General features: G+C 39.3%; 1 protein-coding gene across 1 annotated transcript; it reads right to left on the reverse strand.

Moving 5' to 3' along the window:
• Positions 1 to 328: 328 nt before the first annotated feature.
• Positions 329 to 7,235, reverse strand: cnn2 (calponin 2). Its single transcript, XM_058644284.1, has 7 exons — positions 7,049 to 7,235; positions 4,622 to 4,743; positions 4,410 to 4,476; positions 3,951 to 4,088; positions 3,712 to 3,828; positions 2,639 to 2,785; positions 329 to 1,721 (listed from the first exon to the last, which is right to left on the reverse strand). The coding sequence occupies exons 1-7, from the start codon at positions 7,109 to 7,111 to the stop codon at positions 1,419 to 1,421; spliced, it is 957 nt and encodes a 318-aa protein (XP_058500267.1). The 5' UTR covers positions 7,112 to 7,235; the 3' UTR covers positions 329 to 1,418.
• Positions 7,236 to 11,518: the final 4,283 nt, after the last annotated feature.

Raw genomic sequence — 11,518 nt, forward strand, 5'->3', positions numbered from 1 at the left:
CTGTACACATGTCTTACTCCATTGATCGTTAAACAAATATCAATGTTGGAAGTTTATGAATGCACATAAACACACACTCTTGAGTATCACGACTAAAATACTATGTTGGTGCACAGGGGGAAATCTCAAAGGCTCAAGTAACCTACACTCACTGCACGTGAGAGTAAGTACATGTTCCAAAAACACCAATTCTGTTTCATAAGAAGGGTCTGCAGTAATTAGACATGTGTAGAAATACAGCTAAACATTAATTTTACATCACCAGGGATCAATCCTTCTTGTGTTACTTTGCATTAGTCTTTTTTATAAGCAAACCAGAAACACCAGATAATGGATATCCATCTTTTATTACATTGTATTCACAAAAACATAGTTCTCAATTAAAACTTTTTTCCATTGGCATAGAAATTATTCCAGAGAAAAAAAAAAGTATAGTCTAATACAAAATGTTATTCAGAGTAAAAAGGTACAAAACAGCCCCATAAAAAGGAAAAAAAAAAAAAACACAAATAAGCATAAATAATAATCAAATATTATCATGACTGATTGGTTTGCATATCAACCAATATTTAACAATGATTCACTAAAAACATTCTTGCTTGGAATGTTCAAAACTTCACTTGTGCATCATTTAATCTACTTCCCCACTACGCTGTCTGTCATCCAAAGAAAACAGGCTCAACTGCAGCCTGACTGCCTATGCAAACACAGGAAATATTTCTTCTATTAAAGAAAGGGGGGAAATTAAATGAGAGAAAAGATGGAATAAACTGGTTTCTTGTAAGAAAAAAAATTCACTCATGTCTGTTTGTATTACTAAAATATTACTACTACACAGGTCAATGACCAATACTGAAATGATGAAGAGGACAGAGAAGTAAAAAAACACAAACAAATGTGCATTCTCATTTACAGGAAGGTACAGAAGTAAATTGATGTTTACAGAGATGATGGGACTGTACAGACTGATACTATACTGACACATGTATGTTTCCTGGCAATAGTCTTAAGGAGAAAAAAAATACACTTTTAGTTTCATATTGCCCTTACAGGATCTCCCTTAATATAACTAATGGAAAGAAAACATTGAAAAGGGGACTAGTGGGTGTTTTGCACAGTTTTGGCACATTAACAAAAAAATAAATGCCTGTGATAGACAACAAGCAAAGCCAAAATGACTGGCTTGTGTGGTCACTTTAAATATAGCAACGAAGAAATACATTTCATCATGATATGTGTGACAATGGTCTTGCACAAATTGGACTGAGAAAACATTTTAATACAACACTAAAAAGGATATGACCCCAAAAGGTGCAACATCCTATGGATATAAAAATAATCCACCTGCCTTGAGGTTTTCTTGGAGAGCATGCCTCCTTGACAATCTTTTACCCTTCCTCAGCTCCCTGTCCCTCATCTCAATAATCTGTCCCTTCTTCTTGGTACACCTGCTCTTCTTCTTGGTAACCCTGGTAACCCTCGTCTTGGAAATCTGGGATGTAGGCGGGGACGCCCCTCGCCCCATTTTCATCTCCATTCTCTCCAGCTTGGGGACAGTACTTGGCATCATAGATCTGTCGCCCCAAACCGAAGTTCTGCCCACTCTGGTTGGCTCCCTGGTTGTAGCCCATCTGCAGGGACATGGTGCTGTTGTCACAGCTGTTTGTCTCCAGCTTCTGGTTGTAAATGGCACGCCTTGTACCTGGAGCTGTCATCCCAGCCTGTGGTAGACAAAGGACAAAAACAATTACATTTATATTAGAAACACGTCTGAAGTGTTAACACAGAACTGTCCTTGTGTAGTCAGGATGGGCACCACATTTAGATTGTTTGATTACAGGTCGATCAGTTATTGCAACTATTTTTGATTATACAAATGTTTTTATTTTATTATTTTTTTACTATGACTTATTTCTTAATGTCATGTAAACATGTTAGTCCGACTAAAATCGAGCTAGTCGGACTAACATACATGGATCATGCGATAGTCCGATTACTCCTTCATGTATGTGCTTAATCAGACTGGAGTCAGACATGGCATTCTGCGCATGCACCAAATCTTCGGTATTTGGTATTCGAGCCAGAAGTAGAAGACCTATAAAACGAGTCAGATGTACACGGCTAATAAAATCGATTTTCTCCTACGCATGTATACTCAGACTTGGCAAGCCGTCAGGTTGCCCGTCTTAGTCTGACTTGGCTTGTTTCAACTGTGTAAACCGACTGTGAACCCTGCATTCATTTTACAAGCTCTGGTGCACAGGAGTTAGTCCTCTTTGTTTTCCTGGAGAGAATTTCCCTCCAATAAAATTATGTTTGATGTAGAAATGTAATTTTAAGTCTGTCTTGAATAAGGTTTATTAGTAGATTTGGTTGAGCACTTGCACTTATTCAACAGATTAAGTTAAGCTTGGATTGCCCACCCCAACTGTGTATTCAAGAAAAAGAAAAAAGAACAGTAAGGGTTTCAGAGAACCCCGTGTTGACCTAGTCTAGATAATCCTGAAGGTTACAGCATTCAACAAGCCTGAACATGACACAGGTGTACAGCAGTGAGAGAACAGGAAATGAAAGATTCCCAGAGGCTTCTCTCCACTGCAGTCCAATAAAATGCATTTATGAGAATAGGTTTCAGTACCTGGCTTGCCCCCTTGTTGGTACCCATTTGCAGACTGATTGTTGTGTTGTCCATGGGGGTCTGGATGTGAGCCTTTGGGTCATATAAATGCCTCCTGGTACCATATGCATTCATACCTGCCTGACTGGCACACTTGTTGGTCCCCATCTAAAAAGACAGAAAAAAAACCACTATGGTGAAATTTGTATTTATTTATTTTTAAACAATTTCAATTAAACACTTGCAGGAACTGTGGTTGAAAACAACATGCAGCACTTGCACAATAACAGACAGAGGTTTTGATAAACACATGCCTTTGAGTGTCAACTGCCTGTAACAGTGTCATAACAGTAAGCTCTATTGTAAATGTTCCATCATAAAAAGGGGCCCTGCCTGACAGCTTTCTTGGCAACAGGGACAAATACAAACACCTAAGAGGCAGTAAGAACAATGAGCAGCTCTTACAGAGAAGTATGCTACCGTAGGTCTGACATGAGCTCATGACACAGTCTGGTTTCACAACAGTTTTGTCACACGTAGCAGCAACCGGCTCATTCTTCCTAGTATTCCTATTGCCTCAGCTCTGTCAGGCCCAGACAAACACATCAGTAAGATTTTGTGGAGAGATATTTCATAGTTTTTTCTTTACTGGCAGACATGAAAGAATATGTGCTGTCACATGATATTATTTTCCCTTAAAAGCTTGATCAATGCCAACATAAACGGTCATGTGATACTGCAGATTTAGAACATTCCTGCAATTCAGTTTCTGCTTGTATGATAATTATGAATTAACTGATGCAAAACAGATCAGGGAAATGTTTTTGGATCAGATATTGGAAAAAGACGAAAAGTAAAATCCAATAGGATCCAAAGAACCATGTGGGGCTGCTTATTTCTTCTTTTTAGAAGAGCAGCATATTTTGTAATAGAAGTGGCCGACTGTGGCTAGGTGGTAAATGCTTCAGCTCAAATGTGTCGTTAATAGCTTGGTTGTTTAAATATACAAGATATCTGTCAATACTCAAGTTTGTGATGCTCGTATTGTATCAGAAAATAAAATAAAGTGTTATCAAGTCCCCAAAAACCCATACCTGCAAGCCAATGACACACTGTCCAGCCTTCATCTTCTCCTCATCAAATGACCTCTCTTGCTTGTCGGCGTACTTCACCCCGATGTCCACCCTGGAGTTACAGCCCTTGGTCTTGGCCTGAAGAGAAAATGAAGTGCCAGGGCTTTGTTAAGGTGGATTTCCAACAATTCACTCACACACACAGGGAGGCAATAAGAAAATATAACTCCCTGTAGCAGGGTCTCATTTTGAAGACTCACCATGCCTGCAAGTGCGAGCAGCGTTGTCTGGACCTGTGTCATGTTTCCGCTCTCAAACAGGTCATTAGCCTCGAAGATATCGTGTGGCTTCAGGCCATAAGTTGTGGTGGCTTTAATGAAGTTTGTCAGGTTTTCCAGCTAAAAACATGGCAAAATTAAAACAGATGTGGGATTATTTACTCAGTTTTCAAATCGGAGTACATTTACTCAGTAAAGACACATTTGTTTAAGATGCTTACAACACTACCAGTAGTCAAGCACATCCATTACTCATCTACAGTACACCATCACAGGTAGCCATTAGTTGACTCAGTGTTAAAGCCTCAAAAATTCACTGGCGTCATTGAACCGGTAGTACCAAAAAAAAAAAAAACACAGCGTGATGTCATTAGGAAACAATCGTGATTTCACCACACCTCGTATGTGTGTGACACACACACAAATTATTAACTCACTCACCTGATGCCAGTTCAGCGATGACTTATTGACCTTTCTCACCGAGCCTGGATTTAGTTTGTTGACAAGTCTGTAACAGCGAAGCAGAGAGAAATGGAGAAAAATTGTTTAAGTTCTCCAAACATTCTCCAAAAATAAAAATTGCCCCCAAATATTGACAGATCAAGGCCCCCCCATTATTACAGTGTAATGGACAATCAATAATCTCTCCTTACTCGCACAGAATAACTCCATCCTTCAGGCCTTTCTGAAAGTCAGGGCCGATGGAGGCGCCGGTTTGGTCTTCAATCCAGATCCTCAGCTCCTCTTCTTTCTGAAGATCATACTTCTGTGCAATCTGGTTAAACAAAGAGGTGAAAGATCATGCATGTGCCACAACAAGTTGCAATAGCACACATGCTTAACAGTTTGTCATGGACACTTTTTTATTGACACTTCTTTCCACACTGGTCTCCCACTCATGAGGAATAATTACATGTCACACAACATGTTGACTCTGAAGCGCGTTACGCCTGCATGAAATCATGTTTCATGGTCACTCCTGTGTTTCTCTTTGCCACAGTGTTGTATGCTGTGTCTACAGAGAGGGTTTTGTCTTATTACGCCTTCATAAATAAAAGGTGACACCGACATGACCCAACACACACGGATATCCTGTTTGGTAAACTGATAAGTTCTGCACTGGAAGGCTGTTGCTGTGGTAGCGAGGGTGGGTGAGTTTATCTGGGTTTAAGACGGCACATAGATCGACTGTTGCTTTGATTTATAAGCTGGTTTTACTGAATGACATAAGTGTGAGAAACTTTCATTTAAAAAGAGCAATACTGTATGATTGGTTGTTGTGTGATCCACTGAAAAGCAGAAATGTGAAGAGGTAAAAAAACAACACATTTCCTCTTTCTTATACTGGAAAAGGTGTCAAATGGGCCCACAACCTCCCTCTGTTCCTACAGAGAAGTGAGAAACTGGGCCACAGGGCTGGCCCTTGTATATGAGAAATTGGCCTCACAGCTGGTTGTAATGTCTTTTAAATACATTTCCTGTCATTTAGTTTTCCCATATTAAAAAAAAAACAACAGTGGCCACTTTAATTGGCCACAAGGAATTCTGCAGATGTAATTGACATCGACGAGCCGAACACAAGGAATGTATTCCACTCGGGGCTCAGACAAAGCGGCAGAATGAAGGATTGTGTGCGTGTGGATCCAATGAATGAACACATAATGTGAGGGATTATCAAATAAAAGATGAGATAAAGCAATTTAGTTCGGAGTCTAGACTTTCTCACTAGTAGTTTTTCTGAGTTACAAAGCTAAAGAAATGGGGGGTTAGGCACTAGAAGTGTGAACCCTTAAATACCTCACATTTCACGGAGGCAGCTACGTCACCCATGGCAGGAAATACCACTCAAGTCAACATCTCTGGAACCCCCCCTCCCCTCACCCACCATCCCGTAAAACACAGGAAGACTAACGCGTTGTCTTTATGGTACAAGTTCTAGAGATTTTGGGAGGGGACCTTATGCTTTCTCTCCCATACAAGGGCAAAGCTGACCTGACAGATGGACAAAAAAAAAAATGAAGGTGAGATAAATAATGTGAAGTGATGGAGCTGACCAAAAACCACAAGGTCTTTGTTGAGACTCAAGTATTACTCACACACACACACACACACACACACCACATTCTTGCCTTGTTGACTCAATGGGCTGTGGGCACCATTGATGAAAGCAGTCAAGGCCAGATTTGAATGACATTTTCGGGGGATGTAGGTTATGGGTCTGAGATTTTGGTTGTGATTTATAATAAAAGAAGTGGCCTTCATGCAGGTTTGTGCACTCTGGTCGCTTCACTTTAGAGCAATTTAAAAAGGGGGAAGTTGTCAAGATTGTACATAGAGCAAAGTCTCAGTAAAGTCAGTAATCTCAAGCATCAGCCCTGGTAATTTAAGTGGTGTGCAGGTCAAAAAACAAACAAGGAGCACTTTCCTCATCAGGGGGAAGGTGACACAGTATTTACTCTCCTTTGAGTTTGACTGATCAATCCTTCCTGCACTGATCAGAGCAAAGACCTTGAATAACTGTTAAAGAAGCAGACACTGGACACACAATGAGGCGAGTTTAAAACTATTCACACAAGGCGAAAGAAGAGGAAGATGGTGGTTATAACGGGATGGATGGCGTTGTCTGCCCAGCTGCAGCGGCATAGAAAACTCTGGAAACACAGGGATAATGATTTTTGGCCACAACGACACACTTCTTAACCAAGCGGGACAACGCCCATGGTCTGTTTTTGAACTTAAGGAAAACTGAATCCGACTTCTCGCGATGTGAAAACAGAAGACTTTGCTAAACTAAAGCACTCAAACAAAGTTAAGTGGAGTTCACGAAGTCGTTTAAACTCTTTAACGACACTTTATTCGCACTTATTGACAAAAATATTTCCATCCGTCTCTTCGTCACCTTCCAACCTGTGCGCTGCGCACTTATCAAAATGGAGGCGGCCAGGTAACTGCAGTGATACTGGCGTTCACGGGGAAACACATCGGGCAAATGAAGGGCATGGAAAACTTCATACAAAAGTTACTTTATATGACATGTAAAAAAATTAAATAAAAAATACAAACAGAATATTGACACTTACCTTGTTTCTAACTTCAGCAGATAATCCGTATGCAGGGCCTTTGTTGAAAGACGCCATGGTCATAGAGTAGTGATTTCCTTCTAACGTGGAGACTTGAAAAATAAAACTCTGCACTAAGTTTTCTTCTACTTTCTCTTCCAATGAAACGTCGGCGTGAACTAAATACTTCCTCTCTCTTTTACGGCCGCCAATTAGATCGCTCCCACGGTTTCTATCACAGAGAGGACACTGCGGAGTCAAGATAGTTCACTGCTGGTCCGCGCAGGACCGGAGTTCTTCTTATAGTTGTGTGGCTCTGAGAAACAAATAAGGAGTCTGTCTCCCTCATGAATATTCAATATATACGTCAACTAGATGTAGTATTAGATCACCTTTAGCTTTAATGGTTATTAAAGGGCGAGTATATTATTTTACAATTTTATATATATATTTATGTATATATATGTATACATATATATGTTTATGTTGTTTGTTGTTATATGTTGTTGTTTTTGAGTGAATATGGAGGATTATCGAATGCAGGGTTTCCTATTTTATTTTAACATCAAATTAATAAGACTTAAATCAGGGAGTCAAAAAATAGTGTTTTGTTTTGTTATATTGTTTAGAAAAAAGCAATATGATGATGGTGAAAAATGAATAACTACATAACCAAAACAGACATCAGTTCAATTGTAATTACCACTGGACAAGCTTATATATTACTAAATGTTGAATTTAATACATTTAATAATGTGATAAATGTAACCTAATGTATTATTATTATGAAAATGTTGTTGAATTTCCATTCTAACTTTAAAGTATGCCTAGGGGCCCCAGGATACCAACTGGGGGGCCGGATGTGGCCCCGTGGCCCGCAAGTTTTAGGCCTCTGACTTACACACACTGAATTCACTGACTTAACTTAAATGGTATTAATTGCTGTTGTAATATTTACCCAGTCACACCAGTCTATGTGCATGTGCATCGACCAATACAGGTTTTCTATGGCTGATACTGTATATGAAACCAATATTTATGGATAAAATGTTAGTTGTTAGTTTATATTATTTCAATATTACCGAATGATGCAAACATTGCTTTATTTAAATAATATAATAATATAATGATACATCATAAATATAATGTGATATAAAAATATTTATTTTCTGTCTGTAAACCACATTTTAAATACATGAACTGGTTACCAAAAAAAAAAAAAGAAAAACCTATAGTTTTTGGGACAAAAAAAACCATTAGTGGACTAAAAAACAGTACCAATCCAGTACATTACATAGGCTCTGATTATTGACCACACTTGTGTACCCAAATATTGTGTAAATAATACACTCTACCATCATGTTTGTACTCTTTAGGACCTTTTCTAGCTTAAACAATGACCTTTTTGGGAGTCTTCATGGAGACCAAAACCTGGTCCTAATGAGGCAGAACCTTGTTTCTGAGATTTAGTTTTGAGCTAAGATTTGAATTGTGGTAAGGTTAAGGTCAGGGTTACACATGAACTGGTCATGATTAGGCTGTTGAATGAATGAAATGGATGGATGACATTAATGGCATTAAGGCTGCATGTGAACAGGTAAGTCATTTTACACAGTAAAGTTAGCACACACACTAACTAGTGACAGGGAATTTATGAATTTAACCCATCTTTATTACACACCAGTAGTGAACCTGCAACTTTTCAGTTACAAGCCCAATTCCTTTCCTCTTGGCCATGGGCTGCCCATGGGTCCATTTTCATTCCTCTGTTGAGTTACAGCAAAGGCGAAACTGCTTGGACCCGATTCCTCTTGCACCTCCCAAACACTCTCTGGATGAACACTTCGTTAATCGATCCCAGGCTCCACCTTTTCCCCTGCTCTTCCTTAGGTCGCGATTGATATCAAAAACTCCATATATGGAAGGAAACTTCCCAAATTCCTGAATAGTGGGAGTGATCCACGGGTCCCACCCTGCATACCAGCCGATCCGTGGACGAGGCGAACTGTCGCGTTTTTTTTGACTCACAGTCTGTTTAAAGAAAATAGTTTAGTGAAACTGAACTGAGCACAATGAGCTACCGGGGTGACGTAATGTCGCTGCTGTGCAGTTGTAGATAGCAGATAGAACTTTTTTTTAAAAGGAACAAAAGTTAAACCATATATACTTCTTGGGCCATATTTAACCAGTTTTGTCATTTGACAGTTAAAGCAAAAGTTTTTTTTTAAAAAGTAATTTGTAATGTACTGTAATAGTAAAGGGCTGCAGTTGTTAGTGGGTCACATTTGACCTGTATCTACAGAAATTGACTATTAAACCACAAGAGTGGGCATAATTAAAGGAACATTTTTACATTTTATTATGGCCCAATGTATAATTTACACCATGCTGCTTCTTCTGGGAATGAAAAACTATGATGTTCAACGGCAAATATTTATTTACCTCAAAATACCAGCTTCAAAACCACAAACCAAGGGTCACTAACTTGAAAAGGGTGAAAATGTTGACAGCAAAAAGTACATGGTGATGCTTTTAAATGTAGCCTCTATTTCACACTAACATGTGGGAGTCCTGAGCCAGGGAAATTAGCCTTCGATGTAAAAAGTAACTTCAGTGGTAATATGTGATAGCCAAGTAAATGACAATGCTGTGTATATTTTCCAAATAATCAAAGGAAGTCCCGAACGTCTACACGACAACATGTTTTTTTTATAACAGGAAGCTGCACTCACTGTGACACATTCCCAGATTTTCCTGAGAAGCTATAATCTGGTTACAGATAATGGTCCATTATCGGTAAAGGGAGCTGTTGTGCTTTCACGACAATGAATCTAGACAAAGACACAGCTAGTTATCTCAAATGTGGACACTTGTTGCAGTTAGTCTGGTTACTGTGGTTTCTTCAACATCATCCAAATATGGCAACATGTTCCATCGTAGTGGTTCTGCTCTTCCAGACTGAAAAAAAACAGCTTTTCCCTCAGAGCCATAGCTGCTCTGAACCAGTTCACCAGGTTCACCACAAACTGTACAACTGCTACATTCAGTGCCTCGAAGACAAACAAACGGCAATAATAACATGCCGTAAGCTGCAATTAACACCACACGGTAGCTGCTGGTTGACACGTTCGAGTGTTTGCACTCTGCAATAAGTATAATCTTGATTAACTTGTTTTATTTTTTTATCCATATTGCTTGCTTTCTCTTTATATTATCTTTTAGCATCAGGTTACAGAAGCTGCACTCATGCAGTGACACTAAATATATTATTTTTATTCTATTCTAAAATGAAGATTTTTGTTGGAATTGAAGTGTTATTATGAGCTAAAACCTGTTTGAGGTCAGTCAACTTCAGCCTCAGAGGTTAATTGCTGAAAATCAAATAGAAAATGGACTCCCCAGAAATAAATATAGAAAGAATGCCTTCTGATAAAAGCACGCAAAGCTCCACAACATATTATGTTCAAAGGTTTTCAGGCCTATACACCAACAGGAATGTCCCCCTTTTTTAAAGCTAAAATGGGTAGATTTTGAAGCGATTTGTTTAGTGAAAATTAAGTGTTTCAGGCCTATACACCAACAGGAATGTCCCCCTTTTTTAAAGCTAAAATGGGTAGATTTTGAAGCGATTTGTTTAGTGAAAATTAAGTGATTACTTAATTGATTCATATTTTCAGCTATTTTGGAGCAAAACAGCTACTACGTCAACAGCAAATATCAATGAAATACAGTGGGAACCCTTTATTAGACATACTTGCCTACTGATACTTCTCCTGACTACAACCAGATAACATGGGAGATAAAATCTTAGTGCCGGCGGCAATGATGTCAGCCCAGGTGTTTCTCTTCAGCCTCTGACAATGCGTCTGGTCATAATAACAGCTGTACTCTTCAGTGTTTACAGGCTGGCACTGACGTCATACAGGTGTGCAGAGATGATTCAGAGTCTGATTTAAAAGCACACAAAGGCAGGCCTGTTACTCATCTAACTGCGATAAGATGAGCCAATCTCAGTGAGTCGTGGCAAGAGACTTTGCCATGACATCATGGTCTACCAAAACCTATAGAGACCATATCCATACAATATCTGCTGAGCTAGTGTCAGTTTTAATGCATGAAAGGCTGTTGATTTACCAAAGTGACTTCCACAAACAGTACACCGGTCAGCGTGGCAGCTACATTTTTATTTTACTGAATATTTTATTTTATTGGGACAACCAACATGACAGGCCTGATCCAGTCATTCCCAGTGAGCTGGAATTTCTCAGGCCCCACCTCTTGCGCTGACACAGCTCGAGGAGACAAGTGGAATATGTGCACCCCCACGTGGATGAACTGCAGTAGTACAACAAATTAAAGTTTACAGTGAAGCGCCTAAGTATACAGGGTTCACAGACTGATCATTTAGTTTTCCTGAAGGCATTTTCAAGGATAAAGTCGATCGTTGGGAACGCTTGCACTTGAAAAGACCCACCAGTCAGTCGACTGAAC

The sequence above is a fragment of the Solea solea genome, chromosome 1 (assembly GCF_958295425.1).
Source record: "Solea solea chromosome 1, fSolSol10.1, whole genome shotgun sequence".
Taxonomy (NCBI): Eukaryota; Metazoa; Chordata; class Actinopteri; order Pleuronectiformes; family Soleidae; genus Solea; species Solea solea.

Excerpts from the sequence above, each read along its gene's own strand:
- cnn2 (XM_058644284.1), bottom strand. The coding sequence starts at position 7,111 with ATGACCATGGCGTCTTTCAACAAAGGCCCTGCATACGGATTATCTGCT. Across the intron at positions 4,744-7,048 it reads CTGCTGAAGTTAGAAACAAG|ATTGCACAGAAGTATGATCT; the intron begins GTAAGTGTCAAT and ends TTGTTTAACCAG. Across the intron at positions 2,786-3,711 it reads AGTGTGTCATTGGCTTGCAG|ATGGGGACCAACAAGTGTGC; the intron begins GTATGGGTTTTT and ends CTGTCTTTTTAG.